Source organism: Epinephelus moara, chromosome 5 (assembly GCF_006386435.1).
Source record: "Epinephelus moara isolate mb chromosome 5, YSFRI_EMoa_1.0, whole genome shotgun sequence".
NCBI classification, from domain to species: domain Eukaryota; kingdom Metazoa; phylum Chordata; class Actinopteri; order Perciformes; family Serranidae; genus Epinephelus; species Epinephelus moara.
In genome coordinates, this window is record NC_065510.1 from 32,169,144 (window position 1) to 32,187,915 (window position 18,772).

The window sequence follows — 18,772 nt, forward strand, 5'->3', positions numbered from 1 at the left end:
CTCAGACCCCATGCGTCTGGTCATATGGATGAAGTTGTATACTTTTCAAAAGTAAGGCCCAGTGGACGGGAACAAGATAAGGAAATGAGAGGGAAAAGGGAGGGAGGAGAAAAGAAAAGCAGACGGAGAGGAGGAGAAAAAAAGATTGTGATAGAGGGGAGGAAATGAGAAATGAGTTTCGAAGAGGAGCATCAAACTTCTACTGTTGTTTTCAGAGACTTCTGGTATCTGTGTGTGTGTGTGTGTGTGTGTGTGTGTGTGTCTGTGTTTGGTTTTGTGATAGAAGACGAAGTGTGAAGTGTGTGTGTGTGTGTGTGTTTGTGTGACTGACAATGACAGTGAGTGCGACGAACGAGAGGGGGCCATTCTTCTGTTAATTACTGAGTTAATGACACACTATGCTCCAGCGGACATGCAACATGGCAGGCGCTGATGCAAACACACACACACACACATACACACACACACACTCACAAGGATAATGGCTAAGTCTGCTTCTGTGCTCACGCAACGTGGCAGGCTGCTATGCAAAGAGCTTGACAGTGAGATAGCAGGCTAGCAATGATACACACACATACAAACACACACACACACACACACACACACACACACACACACACACACACACACCAGCAGCAGCAGCAAGTGACAGGGAACCTCATCAAACCAGCTTTAATGAAGTCACTTCTCCCAAATAGAAGAGGGGAAGAAAGGAGGGATGAGAGGAGGAGGGGAGAAAAGGAGGACAAGGTCGCCTGGATTGATGACGCTCATTAGCCTAATAAGGTACTTTAATGAAGCGGGCCCAACACTATAGAGTGCCATAGAGTTGAAAGACGCACACACACACACACACACACACACACACACACACCTCACTGGTTTTGCCAGTTTGTGTTGTCCCTTGTATTTACGCATGAACATAACTATTTTTGTCTAATTTGGACACAAATGCACCACAACACACACACACACACACACACACACACACACACACACACAAAGCAACAGATGGAAACACACTCACCTCTCCTTCTGAGGACTGCAAGAGGAGGTCTTTCCTACAGGATGCTGTGAAGTCTCCCACTCCAGCATTGACCTCCACTCCTCTGGGGGCCTCCAGGGTCAGGGTCCGAGTCGGCGACTCCAGCCTGAGAACCATAAACACAATTAAGCCACGGTGGAAGCTGCGGAAACACACCTGTAGAAACATACAGTATAAACAGACAGGGTTTTTTGTTCCCTGGCACTGTGGCTACCATTAGACTATTACCACAGGATCAATATGAGTTGACTTTGAGTTAAGTTCTCAATTCCCCAGCTGCTCAGCCAAAAGCAGCAGGAGACCATGGTTGTACTGGTAAAGCTAATATAACAAAGGAAAAATAAAGACTCACTAATTCAATGTTTAGTCTTGATTAAAGACCTCCGTGGCATACAACCTCCTGGAGTTACACAAAGTCAAACATTAAACGACATGCTGACTCTTAAATACACAACTTGAAACTGAGGAATGCTCTTTTGTTAAATTTGTACCCTTTTTAACTTGCTGTTGGATTTGGATAGCTCAAGATGAGCACATTGGTGAAGACTGTAATTACAATTACTGTAGCTTCTACAAAAAAACAAAAAAGGACATGCATTTAATGGATAGAAAACAAGTTATGGCGGGCTCAGTATACAGGAGCTTTAAAATCCTAACTGATTTTGAAATCAGGTTGCATTAGGCACAAAAGGAGAAACTTTACAGATGTTGTTCACTCTGCTTTCAAACATGCACACACTACAAGAATTGGCAACAACGGCTCTTCACATAGTACATGATACTATTAAGATTATTGTGCTAGAGAGAGCATAAATACACCACTAGGACTATGCAGTGTTTTTGTAAGTTATTAATAACTTACTCAGAACGCTGCTCCCTCATTTTGCCACACAGAGACACCACGTTGACTGCTTCGGCTCATTGCTGCAATACATAAGTGTTGCCACCATATTGAATTGGCAAGACTGACCTTCAGCACACATGATCCCAGTGTCTCAGAACAGGGAATTATGTCATGGGAAAGCAGATGTAAACAAAACGGAGGCTGACATGGTGCTACAACTTGCTTTAATGTTAACAGTGCTTTGCATTAAGAAAAACAAAAGCAGAAGGCTAAATAGGTCTGGATGAGAAAATGGTGAACACAGGTTATGTTCTACAGTGAGAAATGGAGGTAAGATTTTAACTGTCAGCTTCAATATCTGTCAACAGTAGTATACTGGCTAACATTAGCCTCAAGAGGTAGAATGTTTACAGCTGCTTGGCAACACTGTCCTCATCTGTACTGATATAATCACGATCAACCGGATTTTAAATCTTAAATATCAAACATGTTTGATATTTAAACCTCGGCTGCCCTGAGGAGGTTTAAGACAGTATCTGTGATCACATTACCAGATAATCTGGGCCGAACACTGGCACCAACCAAGGTCCCAGACAGGACTTCTTCGATTGTCAGAAGTGGTAAACCAGGGATAAATCAACCCAAAACTCCTGCAGTCTGAGCCTGACTGAAGACATCACCACTGCCATGTTCTATACTAATTAAATAAGACTTGATAAAATTATTAAACTTGTCAATACTAAACCACAGCTGCATAAATAATCAGCTTACTAAATGCTCAGTGACACGATGGAGCCTCTGAGGGTTTCTGGCTCAGCAACATAAAGTCATTTGGTGAATTGTTCGGTGCACCTTTAAAAAAATTAGACATGTGCCATCACATCCTGCATTTTAGCTCACTGTGTTGCCAAAGAATAGTTGCATGTCGAGTCACCTGACATGCTCACTTTCTGTTTAGTTTTGTTTAATTTATAACTGTGCAGTAACTCTTTACTTTGTCTTTGAGAAAACCTACAAGAATGAATATGAAGAATTGTTATACTGCACCACTCCAAAGTGCTCTGGCCATGGTTGGCGTCACTCCCCTTGGAGCGTAAGGGGTCAGTAGCTAAGTCTGCGACTCAAACTTGAAAACAATATGAGATGATTAAACAGCGTGGTGGTGTTAGATAAGCACAGTGCCTCGCTCAAGGGCATGCTGGCAAGTGAAATTAAATAAAGAGTGCTTTCGGCAAAGCAGAGAGAATTACAATTTATGAAGTGTGAGCATAACAAATTAAACAGCACACTCACAACAAAGATCAAATGAGAAAAAAATGCTTCGCTATAAGGGCACTCTTCCGGACGAGCTTTGCTCAAGGGCACTTCAGAAGGTTGGTTTCCCAATCCCTATTGAGAGGTTGAAGGGATTAAGTATTCAAGCCAAAGGGTAGATTAACTGAATTTATGACGTGCGTCCAGTCTATGGCCAAACAACAGAGAGACATAAACAAGCATCAGTGCCTCGGCCAAAGGCACTCTGGCTGTTAGTAATTGTACCAATCTTCCTCTGTTAATGACCTTCACTTCACTAGAGTCCACAGGATAGAGAAAATGTACATTCTCCTCACAGACCCTTTGGTGGGGAATAATTCTACATTTCAGGGTTTCGATCTGAAGAGCGAAACATTAGCAGACAGAAAAAAGCTCCTTTAGCAGTGGTTTTCTTTGTTTGGTTGCACCCTCATAATGAACATGCACTTTGAAAGATAGTTCTGTTGAAACATCGCTTCTTTTTTGCTGCTTTTTCTTTCAGGGTGTTTACACTTTATTAGTTGGGTGTTTCATACTATTGCAAAAAAAAAAAAAAAAAAAAAAAAAGATTCACCTTGAGAAGCCATTCAGCAGAGTGTTGTGTTTATAAAATACGAGAGAATAAAAACATCATCACATATAAAAACATCAACTAACTGACTTGAGTTAATTACATTAATTACAAATGCAGATTCATTGGACTTTATACTATTCCCTCATTAATTGCATCAAGCTGAAGTAGGGTAGATTACTAGTGTCGAGATAATGTCACTTGATTCAAGACAATGCTTCAAGCAGGCGGGTTTGCATCAGAATGGAGTCATCTCGCCTGACTAAATTGCTACTCTTATTTCAATGAAAATGGGAGTTTATGAGTGCGGATCAGACTAAATGACTTACGCTGCGCCACATGCTTTGTTTGGTGTAATGAAAAAGACCTTTACAAATCAAACCATTTCCTCTGTCAGCATGTCTGAGCTTGCTGCTTGTCGGAGCTAACTGTGGTATTTATTCTGGGTTGAAGGTAAAGGTATCTGAGGTGCAGAGGAATCGTGAGGTGGATTAAAGGTGAGGCAAGGTTCGCTGCTGTGCTGTGCTGAGCATCCGAGTGATATAATAAGTGTTGGAAGCAGACGCTTCACATTGGGCCTGACTTATTGATCTGTAAAAACAGAGTGTGTGCTGCAGCAGTCAAAGGTTAAGAACGAGAGAAACAGAGGGAGACAGACAGACAACCAAACAGACAGACGACAGATTAAGAGAGATTTTGACAGAATGAAAACAGGAAAACTCATCCTAAAATTCATTATCGTATTATTTAGCATGTGCAATGGAGGAAGAAAGATAGAGAGAGGAGGCGGGGGGGTGGGTGCAGGCCTAGTCAACAGCAGTGATGTGAGGATCTTGGGCTGGTTTGACAGTTGAAGCAATTACAGTGACGCTGCTGCAGGCTGAAACCAGCTCTTGATGGGCAGGCACACACATACATACTGACTATCTATCACTCTATGCCTCTCACCCCTCTCTCCATCTCACCATCACACTCCCTGTTTGCTTTCACCACTGTTTTAACTCACCTGTCTGTTTCCTTCACAAACATGCCATTTATTACTTTCTTTCACTTTTGCACATTTGCCAAGTGGAAAAAACTCACATCTCCAAGATGTCAACTATTGAGTTACACATTTTGACCAACACAAACTTTTTAAAATTTCATCTGGCATAAAGTGGCATAACACTGACACTTAAGGAATAATGTAATGAGGAGCCGGAGGGAAATGGAAGAGTGTCCGAGTGGGAGACTCAGTAACTTGTATGATGATTTGTTCAATTCTTAAACCGCAAGAACAAATCAATTCTGTCACTGTCAGTCGCTGGCAACAGAAACCTCCAGAAAAAGCTGCTGCGTGATGCATTATGGTGAGTATGACCAGGATGAATGGGTTTCATAATAAAATTGCCATGAACATCGATTAACAGCTGAAAAATTGGGTTTGAGGTTTCATACAAGTTTCAACTTGATTAACTTTGGATAATTTATGTGTTAGAGGACAGTCTGGAGGCCAGTGTTAATGCTGTGTGTTTTATTGCTGTTCTGTGAATGATGATGTTCTTAATTTATGAATGTGTCTTGTGCTCATGTACTTGAGGTACTGCATCAGCATTCTCATGTGGGCCTCAGAACTACTTGTTAAGTTGTGAATTTGGGGAACTAATGTCTTAAAAATGTTTTGACAAAGAACGGGTAGCTTTAGCTGTACTCATGTTATGTGTTCAGCTCTAGTTAGCCAGTGTTAGCATGCCAACACACTCAACTGATGCCTGCCATACACCAGAAGACTCTAAAAAGACTTTGAAAATACAATATAATATAGATTTAAGTCTGACACTCCCGCACATCTAAAGACAATGTGAGTTTTTAATCACACACTATACATTTTAGCAAAGACTGGGGATCTTGCAGGGTCACTATTTGCTGAACTACCACTATGCTTTTAAGACATGGTTGACATGTTTTTTGGTCTACATCTTGAAGAAATTCGGTACACTCTAACTCCCTCATCAAGTTTTCTAAAATCTGGGTATCCTTTATTGAATATGTCAAAAGGATGAGGAGTCAAGCTGACTAACCACATTGGACTATGTCCTTGCATTGGACTGTACACTGTGCTTCGATCTACCAGGACACTATGTCTCTGTTGGACCTTCCCTGACTGCTCATTGTCTTTACTCCATGGATGCTATCTCTCTGTCTCAACCTTCCTGCGGACACATTACGGACTGGCGTGTATTGTACTGTTTTTTCTTTAGCTGGCAGTGTATTTTTGTATATCTTATAATTTCTTGTCATCGTTATTATTATTACTACTATTTTTATTGTTATTAATTTATTTGATTGCTTTTTTTGTCATCTTTTTCTTTTCTTTTTTATCCAGAAATAAAATCTATTCAGAAAAATATTGCCCTAAACTCCCTTTAAGAAATATGACTTATTAATATTAACAATTCCTGACGTGTCTGCAAAACACATAAACTCTAGAAACACAAGATAAAAGGTGTCATATGTTGACAATATTCTTGGCAATCTGGCATAAAAATAATTCTTGAAAATAAACTGTATATGTGCACAACCTTTAAAATTTGGATTTTATTGCATCACTTCAAAACAAGTGGAATGAGACTTTGGAAATGAGAAGCGAACTGTTTTAAAAATTAAGACTTCTCACTAAAATGTTTGCCGGTTGAAGATACATGCTGAAATAAACACGGACTCTTGCTCACTCCACACCTCCAGAAGTCTTTCCACAGTACAAGAGAACCAAGACGTGGCGACAGTGAAATCTCTTGAGAAGTCATTTGGTGTAAAGCCAGCATAAGATGGTAAACATTATACCTGCTAAATATTTGTTGTGATTGTGAACATGTTGCTATGCTCTACACTACACTCAAAGTCATGTTGGTACTTGAAAAAACATATTGTACCTCTAATTTGATGCATTATAGTTTACATTAAAATACGTAAAACTGAGAAGTTACAAGTTAAAGTGCATTTTTTAATGAATTCCCTCTATAATAATATGGTCTTATTCATAGCCATGCTTGTTATGGCTTGAGAGATGTCCTGCTGTTCAGTGTACCACTTTGATTCGGACTAAAAACTCTCAATAACTATCAGTTGAATTGCCATGAAAATTTGTACAAATATTCATCTTCCCCCGAGGATGAATCCGTGTGATTTTGGTGATCCCCCAGTTGAGGTTCACTTGTGGTTTCAAGTTAAATGTCTCCACAATTATTAAATGTATTACGATGGAAATTGGTACAGACATCCATGTCGTGATAAACTAATGATTTTGATAATCTCCCGACTTTTTTATCTAGTGCCATCATCTGGTCAAATTCTAATCTGCCCAATACTTTAGTCTGACAAATACTTGGAAAAAATGAATGGCACTGTACGTTGTCCTTAGTGACAAACATAAGCATGCTCACGTGTTAACCAAGGTGGTGAGCATGACAGACATTATATTTGCTTAGTATCAGCATGGTGACATTGTCATTTTGAGCATGTTAGCATGCTGGTGTTAGCATTTAGCTAGTGGAATCCCACAATCTTTGAAATGTTAAACTTTCTCCCACACAAAAATACCAGTATCTTCACAGTCTCCTTCCATCTCATAGCAGTGAATTGAGGATCAGTCGTGACCATAAGCTATAAAAGTGAAACAAGTAACGTCCTCTTTCATGGACACAGATGCTCAGTCTCATGTCTACAGCCCCTGTAAGTCACTCAATGACTCTCATAAACAAACATATATATGGACATACACACTGCCACATAAAGTTTCTGGTCAGGCCTCTGCATGGTTGTGTTTTTTCATGGTGCAGATAGCAGGAGTCTGCAGCTAAGCCGTTATCTTTGCAATTCATTATTATTAGAGAAAACTGTCTTGCCTCCCTCTCCGCTTCCAGTTCTTACATTATTCCTCCCTTTCTCTCTCTCTCACGCCAACCATCCCTCGCGCCCTCGTCTCTCTCATAGATCTGTTTTGACCTTCAGTTGCGACAAGGCCATTTTATACAGCGCCATATTTGTCCAACCTGACAAGATAAGCAGGACAGAAATACATCAAAATGAAATGGTTTTTATCTTAATTCATTTCTGGGGGAAAACAGAGGATGAAGTGGAGGGGAGGGTCTTAGATATTCAAAAAGAAGGATAGAAAAGATGAGGGGAAGAGACTAATTTATGCACATTTTAGGAAATGTTATCTAAGAATCCTCAGATATGCATCTGTCGGAAATATAAATAGGGAGCTACAGTACAATCAGCAATCCCATTTGTATATTTCCATGTTAACATTTTATATCTTGGTTTAAATCTGTCCTTTCTGCTACTGCCCATATTCACTGAATGTATTCCTAATTTCCATCATATTAAAATAATGACTTCTGACGTCTTGCCTAGGAGGCATGGCAGGGCATCGGGGGTCAGTTTGAAGAGCTCAAATAATTACTGTGCCCAATTGACAGTAGCTTGTCAAATATACTTGTAGAGGGCCTGACATTGGAACTAATCTGAAGTAAACTTATTTCAATTTTGTCAGTCACTCCTGCCTCAGCATGAAAAATTATCTGTTCAATATGCATTTATCTGGGGACTGCTAAAAAATGTTTCTGAGAAGTCTGACTTCTGCTTCTGCCACACTGCCTCATAAAACCAGCTCTCCAAGCTCAGACTACCACAGGCCTTTTTCAGAGCAGACATTTACCTTGTCATAGCAGGAAAAGCACACGTGTTACTTATAACATTAACGATGGCTCCGTTATATTCAAGTGTCCTAGTGGGTCATGACAGTGTAACAGCAAGTCAGCCCGCACAATACCAGGGCCCTGAAAATGAAGCAGCTAAATGGAATTCAGCCATCATTCATTTTATCATTTCTTATATATATATCTTATATCTTTTCCCAATGCATATTGAAACACAGGCATTTTGAGTTTCCTTGCATCCTGAGCATTCATCACTCAATTTCTGTTCCAAAAATTTGGAGGAACATTTTTTTGTAAAGCACATTATGAGGCCCTTTGTACTTGCTATTTCCCAGCTCCCTATGTGGCATTTTGGCTGTAAAGGCCAAGCATGCGTTTTGAAAATAGTGGCTTGTGACATTTTAAATAAATATTGTATGTCCAAAACATCAGCTTGCTCCTCATGGTCTCAAAATCAGCTTAGAATTAGACAAGGGATTTTATGTAGTATCTCATTTTTACTCTGCTTATTTCTGTGATTTAATGTTACACTGTTGGACCTCAGGCTTTAGGCTGTTCTGAATATGTTCTTTTCTCTACTTTTGAGACAAGCTGACATCATCATCTTTATACAGTCATCTGTTCCAGGCACATTACTGCAACTGTGTACATTACATGTACTGCTACATGTAGCTACATGCTAACATAAGGACAACGTGTAACGTGAGTGCCAATATTATTAATTTTGCCCTGATTTTGGATCATATTCCTGCTGGAACATGTAAGTTTGTGAGCATTTTGGTTTCAAACCTGTCACTGGTGATTTTTCAAGACAGAAAGAGGCACTATACTCTGCTACAGTCATTCATTGAATGTGCCACGAGGGCAGATGTAGAAGACCCGGAAACACTGACACATGTAAAGCAGACTGGGCTATTTTTGGAAGGGGGGCTTAAAGAGATAGGTGCTAAAAATGAACATCTCAGACAATGGGTTAATACAGGTGTTTCAGTACAAAAAGAATGAAGAAAAAAGTGTTTTTCAACATTAAAGCATGTAAACATGTTCTACTAAAAAGCTAAAATAAAAATATGAAATTAAGTATCATAGGTCCTCTTTAATTTTGAGAAGCTAATGCCTTTGCGTACAGACACTGAATTTCTCTTGTGTAATACAAGGATGATAACCAGAGTCACATTTTCTAGACTTTAAAAGATATCAGTGCATGCTGTTATGGGTGCATGAAACTTACATACATTTCAGCATTTCAGTGATATCAGGAATATTTAACACAAGATTTTTTAAATGTCAAAGGAAGAAACAGAAAACATGCATTTCATTTGCGAATGAAGGTTGACTCGATCAAATTTCCCCTGAGGTTGTACATCCTACGAGCTTGGTCCTTTTGCTGTGCGATGAAACTGCATTCTTTCATCAGAAATAACTTCATTTGGTGTATTTTTGAAAGCAGTGTGGGAAGTTGTGCAAAAAATGTAGCTGCAAATGTTCAAATTGGGGCTTTTTAGTGTGATTTATATTTCCCAGAAGACTTGGCTGACATTCATCCTGCCCTTTTCCTCTTCTGAACCATTGAAAGCCACACCACCTTATCGCCACCTTGCCATTTGGGACGCAAACCTTTAACCTTTTCACGCTAAATGCTCCGTCATCTGGCTCAGTGCCCGTGCCGCCACCGTCCAACCCCATCCGAGAGGCACTTTAACAACTTTTTCAATTTCAAAAAGTGGTGCTGAGCGATGCATTGAAACAAGACTGAAGACAGGAGAAGCGACAGCCTTTGACTTTTAGAGAGTTAAATCAAGACAGAATGCAGAAATATGGCATTTCTAAAGCCTCCTGACTTTTGCAGTGAGTCCGTGTCTGGCTGAGGGAGGGTGCTGCAGTGTGTTTAAATCGCCCCATGAATCCTGCAGGTGTAAGAAAAAAAAAGAAAAAGAAGAATGAAAAGAGAAAGCCTTGGGCTGTTTTAAAAAGTTATAAAAGTCCCCACTGAGTTACTGAGGTGGGACAGGAGAGAGTCAAGGTACATTAGAGGTTTGTCTTTGTGGAAAGAATGTGTGTATGTTTGTGTGTGCCAGAAAGAGCAAGAGACAGAAGAGTGTGTGTGTGTGTGTGTGTGTGTGTGTGTGTGTGTGTGTGTGTGCAGGTGTTAAAGAGGAGGTTATGACCACTGAAGAGTAAATGTTGTACCTCAGCAACTCTGGGTGCTTAAATTTGAATTTCAAACATGGGATGTGGGTATGTGTGAGTATGTGCTATGTGTATGTGTAAGGATCATAGTGTGTGTTTATATATGCACAAAGATGTAGCCTTAGATATTAAAATATCTATTTTCAGACAGCATGTTCACCAGCGGTAACTTTATTGCACACTTCTCTACAATTTGTGTTTGTGTCTCGCTGTGACGTTCAATGTCTGTTCACCTTTACACAACACACTGCTTGACAAATCCTTGAGGTACTCCAAAACGACTTTCGGAGGCTCTCGCTGTCCTCCTCGCTGTGAAATGTAGCCGAGGAAATGGCTAATGGAGGAGTGCGTAAGGAGAAAAAATGTCAAGCAATTTCATGCCTTTGTGCCTCCGATGGGGCGCCAAGCTGATAATTTAATCAGTAGTGAAAGACTAGAAAGCTTCACTCCTCCGCAACTTCAGCCGCTTCATGCGATGTTCAGTGACTTGTTTTTGCAAGAAAAGAGACAAAGTTGGGGACAAGGATTTACATAGATAAGAAAGTGTGTGAGAAGAGAATAGATGGGTTGGAGATAAAAAAATTTTTTTAAAGTTGACAATATTGCATCTAGTCTAATATTGAATATGGTGAATGCATGGTACCCTTGGTTACTCTGGTCAGATCAAACTTGTTCAGTTGCCTGCGTCTTATTATTCTTAAGGTACACATTTGAAGACCTTGATGAGATTTAATAGTGTCACTTCTGGCTAATTATTCCCTCGTAATGTTAATGTATGTATTTAACTTAAAATGTCTGGAATGTACAAAATGGGAACGAAAATATATAAACAAATAAAATCAGATAAAACACCTCCACATAAAAGCGCATTAATCTCTCACTCTGCCTCAACTTTTAACAACCGAAGCAAAACTTTCTTCCTTGTGTAACTGCCACAGTCTTATCCACACATTTTTGAAGGCCCTAAACTAATTTGCCCCATGAGGAAAAGAGTTACACCACTGAACTATTTCAACACCAAGACACAGAGTTGCTCTCTGCTTTCAAACAGAAGAAAGATAAAGAGACAAAGTTTCTTGTTTGTCTTGATGCTTTCACACATGAACAAATACAGGCAAACAGAGGAAAGGTATATATGTGTATTCGCTTTGCTCCCAATTGTAGATACGAGGTCAGAAAAACAGCGGGACGGTCTATGCTTTGCTTCATTAACATTGTCTCAGTATTCCATACAGCCGAGCCTGACAGAAGACACATCTGAGCAGAGAAACATTAGAGCTCCCTCACAAAGACAATAAAAAGACCACAGTGCATTTAGTCTGTGTGGTGTGTGTTGCCTTTACCCATCTGCGGCTCACGCCTTCTGTAATGCAACACAGCTTTTTTTAATGATGTGCTAAGGAGCAGGCAGGTTTCAGAAAGCTGAGAAACTAACCTTTTTGGGGAGTAAGAAGTCAGATATGAAGATATTGATTTAAAAGGAAGAATATCCAGCTAACTCAAAAGGACAATGTTGAACAGTTGCTTGCCTCGCGATCAATTACTCTGGCAGACTTGAGGCTCAGTGTGACACTGGAAAGAGACATCATCTTAAGAGGCAGCAACAGGCCCCTGCTGCATTAACGACATCTGTACCGACTGTATTACGCTCCTTGTCATTTAATATGCCTTGCAAATGCAGTGCTATCTTGTATTTTTCTAAAGATTGGATGAAACTTTAATGATCCCTGTGAGGACGATGGGTATTTGCAGCAGCAGAGAGAAGGATATAGATAAGAATAGACCAAATACAGAGTAGTGAAGATAATTCGATAAGTAATTGCCACAGCAGAACCTACCGGGATTAACACAACAGATAAAAAATACAAAGGCGGCGTGTCCTCGCCCCAGAGATTTACAGGTTAGAGGCGTATATCTGCAAGTGTGCAACTTTAGCTGTTCACATTACTGGTTACACAGATGGAAGAACATATGTTGGGAAATGAGATTGTGAATGTCACTATGCTCCCATAAAAACTGATAAAGTGCCCCTGGGAAAGGCACCTAACCCCACTGTTGCACCTTAATGTACAGAAACCTCCGCCTTGACTGCATTTTGTGCTGATAATATGAAAAAACCTTGTGGCATGAAGTGGGAAAAAAACAGAAAAACATAGGCAACATGAATCAACAACAGGAGGCGTAAACCAAAGAGAAATAGAGTGAATGTGCTGTATGTTGCATTCAGCACAGGTTTATGTATTTTATGAGGGTTTTCTCTTTTTGTATTTCCTATTTATCTATTTATTTCATTACAGAGGCAGAACGAATACCCCTTGTCAGGTGCTTTTCCAATATTTGTGGCCTTTAATACATGAAACCTCAACTCCTCTACGTGTCAACTGGTCAGTCCAAATTTAAATGAAACAACTTTTTTTTTTTATATTATAAAGAACTCACATTTTTCCTAGAGACAAAAAGAGTTGCATTGCTCAAAACAGCATCTTCTAGATCACTCATCTTTGCCTTTTATTTAAAATTTGGTTGCTACTTTAAACCACCTCACCTCCACTAATAATACAGACAGAATTTGTTAATAATAAATCAATATAAGATGTGTATTGGTACGGCTATGTTTTGCAGGGCTACTTGCATTGGCTGTCTCCTTGCTTTCTGGCATTTGTGGCACCTCACATTCACCTTGCAGTGATTGTAAAAAACACAACCACCATTTGGATTAAAAACAAAATTTAAGATCTTACCGTGCAAATGTATTTGTGAGTAAAGAAGTTTAGTCTTTACTTTTTGGACCTTGTGTAAGTGTGGGTTGAGCATGCAAATGAATAAATCTGTGATTTATTTTTAGGGTAAGTGAGGACAGGCTCAAGTTTAATTAGTGAGCCGAAAAGTGTGTTTCAAAATACCTCGTCTTCCACATCTTTGAAAGATGAGGCGCAGGCAGATGTGACTATTTACTTCTAAGCTCTAGATGCAGTGAATGTTGGTGGAAAGATGCATCACTCTTTTAGGTATCATTCTAACCTGATTTAAGAGAGATGTCATCTGTGATACAAAGGTGTACAAATGAATTGAAAAAACATAATGCAGGAGTGGAAGAATTTATATTCCTGAAACATGTACTGTAGACCACTTAAGAGAAGGAAGATAAGAAAGCAAACACTAGGTATAGCAGATACAATGACAGATACTATAGGGTAGTTCATACCCTCCCCCTAGTGGACACACAGTGCAGGAAAGAAAGTGACATGGTGAAGCCACAGAACAAAGGATCGTCAGAAAAAGAGGGGGAGCAGAAAGATTGTGTTGACAGTGGGGAAAAAGAAAGCCAATGCAGAGACAAAGACAATCAAAGGATCAAACCTGTGCTTTCCTCTCTTTCACTGCCTCATTGCCTGCCCTCCCGCAGTCATCCTATCAGTGTTCCTCCTCCGCCTCCTCGACCCTCACCTCCTGGCTGGATTCTGGCTGTGCTCGCCTTTTCTCTCTTTCCTTATCTCCCTCTCTTCTGCTTTTACATTTTGGTTTTCTTTTTCACCCCATCTCCTTTCATGCTCTCTCCCAAATGTCTCCCACATCAGATTAAAGATATTTTTTTAAGTCTACTTCTCTCCATTTCGCTCTCTCTTTAGCTTTCTCCACTCTCTTTCTATGTCGTCTCATCACGACAAAAATGTGACCTTTGACGAGGTTAGTTGAATATTGAGTTGTAGAGATTTCCTTGATGATATCTTAAGATCAGCTAAAAGCGCAAGACAGCCATCTTTCTAAAGCTTCTTCGTAAATTTTAAACAAATAGCCATGATAATTGGAAGGGAACCGGAAATACCCTTTCTTAATTCTACTGGTCTGACAACACTGTTCTGTTAACAAAACATATTGCTGTGATAGATCTTAAACAAGTGAAGTTTGCAATGACTGAAACCCAGTGAAGTCCACAATGTCTGACGTAATGTAAGTTAGGGTAAATTACAAGTACACATAATAAAATCCAACTAAAACAAGTAAAACCTGATGATAACACCGTTACATTGTCTCACAGTGACATCTGATCACCAGAACGATTAGTCATTACAGGTGTTTTCAGACCAAACAGCACTGGGGACTGAGAGGAACTGCCCACTGGAGAGCTCCCCCAAGAACTGCATACTTTCAAGGGCTTTTATTCCTGTCAACCAGTAGTAATGCTTAAGTGATGTAAGCCAGTATTCAAAGATTCTGATATTTCACTTTAACAAGTCAAAATCACGTTGTACTTCCATCACTGCATATGCTCAGGGAAGCCTGGACTTCACTGTCTGTCCATTTCTCTGTATTTTCTTTCATTCTTTCATCTTGATCTGTTCTTTGTGTTTTTTGTTGTCTGTTGTTTACATGGCTAACAGGTTTTTTTTTTAAAATGGAAGTTAATGGTGCTGCATTGGCTCACATGTAAAGCCTAGTTCAGACCAAAGATTTGTAATGAGGCGAAACCATTTTAGAATGTTGCACAGAAAGGGTGCAGTGGTGTGAACTTTCTGTCTGAGCTCGACTCAAGCCGGCTAATGGGGTCACCTGCAACTCAGCTGGTCAAATCACCGGCGAGTGGTTTTACAATGTAAGGCTGGTCACCTATTTTTTCATCCAATTGGCTTGTAGTGAAGTCCTCTGGTCAAGTCAAAATGATTGTAGACAACGTGTTGGCTTGTTGCAGGAGGTACTACCACACACACATTTTCATTGACTGATTAATTTGGCGCTGCTTAGTTATATTATTGTGGCGTATTTATTAAGAATACAGTCCATCTGATGCCTGTTTTTTTTTTTTTTTTTTTTCCTTCTGCCATTTCTTCACCACTACAAATGCAACTGCAGCCGGTATCTCACTATCACTATCCTCATTCATATTTTAAGAAGCTACAAAATACATTCAGTCACAAAATAAACCTGAAAAACTGCAAACAGAGTGAGGGTACAGAGAGTTGTTGCATAGAGATGATACACTGGCTCATCTACAGTACTTATATTGGTGTGAACTGGCAGGATTTTAGAATGTTGCAGAATGGTGCATTGCAAGGAGTTGCATGCTTCAACTTGTCTTGTTGCAAACCTTGGGTCTGAGCTGGGCTTTAGACCAGTCACCATGCAGTTAAATCAATCATGGTCCCTCTTGTGCTCGGAGAGTACCTACTTTGAAATAGGAGCTAAAGGAGTCCTTCAAAACAGCGTTCCAAGAACTCTGATCATTCTGAGCTCCTGCGGTGCTGATGTAATAAAATGGAGGGTTATTACAACTATGAAAAAGCTCCTTAGGTCTAAAAATGCCTCTTGTCGGGCAAAAGGTGTCTACCCATCATCAACTGAAAACAAACCTAACATTTCCTCTACTTGACAGTCACTGGATACGTCTTTAATTCAAATGTTGCTCTTAAACTGCTGTCAGAAATATGCCCTATTTTTACTAAATCATTTCTTGTTAATTTTATTTTGACACTTTTTCTGCTGCTGGGGGCAATTTATATTCATCTACACAGAATACGTATCCAAATTTTGTTCCAAAATGTTCTAGCTGGTCAAAGAAAAGAGTTTCTTTGTCCTTTTCTCAGTTTGATGTTTTGCATATCTCATGCAAAGACTTGAAAATATGAGAGGAATGACAATTTGATAATAATCATTAATAAGAAATGCACACTGGTAGGCCACAAAGGGCCTGATCCTAAATCTTTTGGGGCCTTTGGTAGTCAGTGACCCTTTTACCTCAACTACAGTATTACCCCGAGTCAGCAGGTACAAAACCGTGTGGTATCCCCAGGGAACAGTACCAGACTTTATCATTATTATCGGAGCCAGTAACACAATTTATTACCAATAACAAGTTGTGTAACATAGCTACCAGTCAGAGGTACATTTTCTGTTTCCAAATGAAATAAAAGAGTGATGGTGGCTTTTTCGAGTAACAACCCTGAGGCTGGTCTCGATATGTTTTACTGCATATTCTCAACGTCTCTTTTTACCTCCCTTCCTTGGGTTTCTACCATGAAGTCAGATTTTCTCATAATAGTCTGCAACACAATACAGCTGCTTGGCGCTGTGTTTGGATTAGGAGCATGTGCGTGCATGCATACAAGGTGAATATTTGCGAGTGTGTCTGTCTATCTGTGTGTGTGTGTGTGTGTGTGTGTGTGAGAAAGCGAATTCTGTGTTTTCTAATGTTATTTATCTGCTGTGATTTCAGTGTCTCGCCGAAACAGCCTCCAGCCATTTGTAATAGTCTTTATCCACAGTGGAACATTTGGCTCTGTCGCAAAATCTGATATTAACAGCCGTCTATCTTTGCAACCCACACACAGAAACACCCAACAGCTGAGCTTGCATACACACACACACACACACACACTTACATCTACACAAGGAACAGATGCGTGGCAATATGGCGAGACTGTTGAATATTAACTGGGTGTTGTTGTTTTCACATATTCCCCCTCAAGATGTGTACAACAGCATCCAATGATAAACAGCAGTTGATAAACAATAACTGTCAAAGATAAACAACAATCAACAAAGACAAACAATGACATAACAATAATACAGTTTACTGAGGCGTTGTTTCAAAGCTCTGTGAACTAATTAAAAAAATAAAAAATTACCGCAATCACAGGATGACTTGTGGGAGCAGGTTTTTTTTTTTTTTTTTTTTTTTTTAAATAGGAAAGGAGCCATCAACAGTAATGCCTGGGCCACACTGCCCTACCTCTACCTGTGCATGACGGCTACCTTGCTGCTCACTGCGGCAGCTCACACGCATATGGTGTTCACACGGACAGTGTTGCTGCTGCAGAACTGCTGCGACACTGCTGCCGGCCCAAAACTTTGTGTTTACAAATGGAGGGATTCCGTTCGCAGAGGGCTTTTATTTTAAATGAACATAAAGTGTTGATTTAAAAATAAGTATTTATACTAATACACAGACGTATTCTACAGGTATAGACACTGCAACTGTAGTGAAAGGTGTTATGTTGCTGGTATGATGTCAGTATGACTATCAACTGATCATTTTCACTGTTTATTTTTTGCTGCAAATCACAATTGACTTAGAATCCACAGCACAGCCGCGTTCCTCGCGTAGACAGTGTGGCCCTGGCGTAACATGGTCTGGTGTGCAATGCACATATTTACAGCAAGCACTGTGTACTATATCACACGTAATTCCACTATTAGTGTTAAATTTTAGAACAACTTGGTTTGGGAAATATTGGTTTTGGCTGAATATTTAGATAAAGTAATAGTGACTTCAACCACGAGACAAGATGTGTTTACTTTATTAGTGTTTAACTAAAATCCCAATCTTTTCCTAACAAAGGAAAGACTAAAGATGCAAACCCCAATCTCTGGCATCAAAGTCCTACACTTTGTAAGCCCGCCATTCACCCTGGCCACCTGCCTCAAACTTGCTTTCTGTACTAAAAGGCAGCACTTCCTGCACTTGGAAAAAGTAGCCAGTGAATATAACCCAGTCAACAATTCTGTTTCCTTAAAACGTAATTTGACAAGAACAAATGAGTATTACATGAAATGATTTCAAGGAGACAGGGTTAGTTTGTCCTTCGGACAGGTCCATAATGGAAAAACCTTCACTAATCTTAATGTTGGAAGTTTGCCCAAACTGTTAGAAGCTTCTGCACCTCTTCATCTAACCACTTCAACAATGTGTGGCTTCATCTTTTTCTTCTTTTTGCTCACAAACCAAAACTTAACTTAATAAGTAGATAGCCCCTTTGTTGTATTTTTGTATTCTTTTTTTTCTTGCTTAAAGTTACTTGTTCATCATAAGATATAATTTGGTTTCTGATGTGCTGCTTCTTTGTGCTTTGTCTGAGATACAATCGGTTTCGTCCTTGCTAACTCCCTGCAAAAAGTTCCAGAGAGTCATGGTCATTAAGAAAAAAGGAGAAGAAAAAAAAAAATCTAATATCTGCAGGCTATGCAGACAGTAAATTGCCAAGTATATCTTACCTCAATTAAAACAGTTTATTAACTTGTACCTAAATTATGTATGACACAGCTGTATTATATAGAAATATCAAATTAAGATGCTCATTTGTAACCGATCACTATCAGGACAGTGGACATAAAATTTGATCTGGATATCC

General features: G+C 39.6%; 1 protein-coding gene across 1 annotated transcript in view; it reads right to left on the reverse strand.

Annotated features, from left to right (window-relative positions):
• LOC126390954 (zeta-sarcoglycan) overlaps positions 1-18,772 on the reverse strand; it is a 451,267-nt gene that overhangs the window by 23,809 nt on the left and 408,686 nt on the right. Inside the window, exon 7 of the mRNA XM_050045480.1 lies at positions 1,028-1,151. Within this exon, the coding sequence (XP_049901437.1) occupies positions 1,028-1,151 (124 nt within the window). The remainder of the gene's footprint in view (positions 1-1,027; positions 1,152-18,772) is intronic.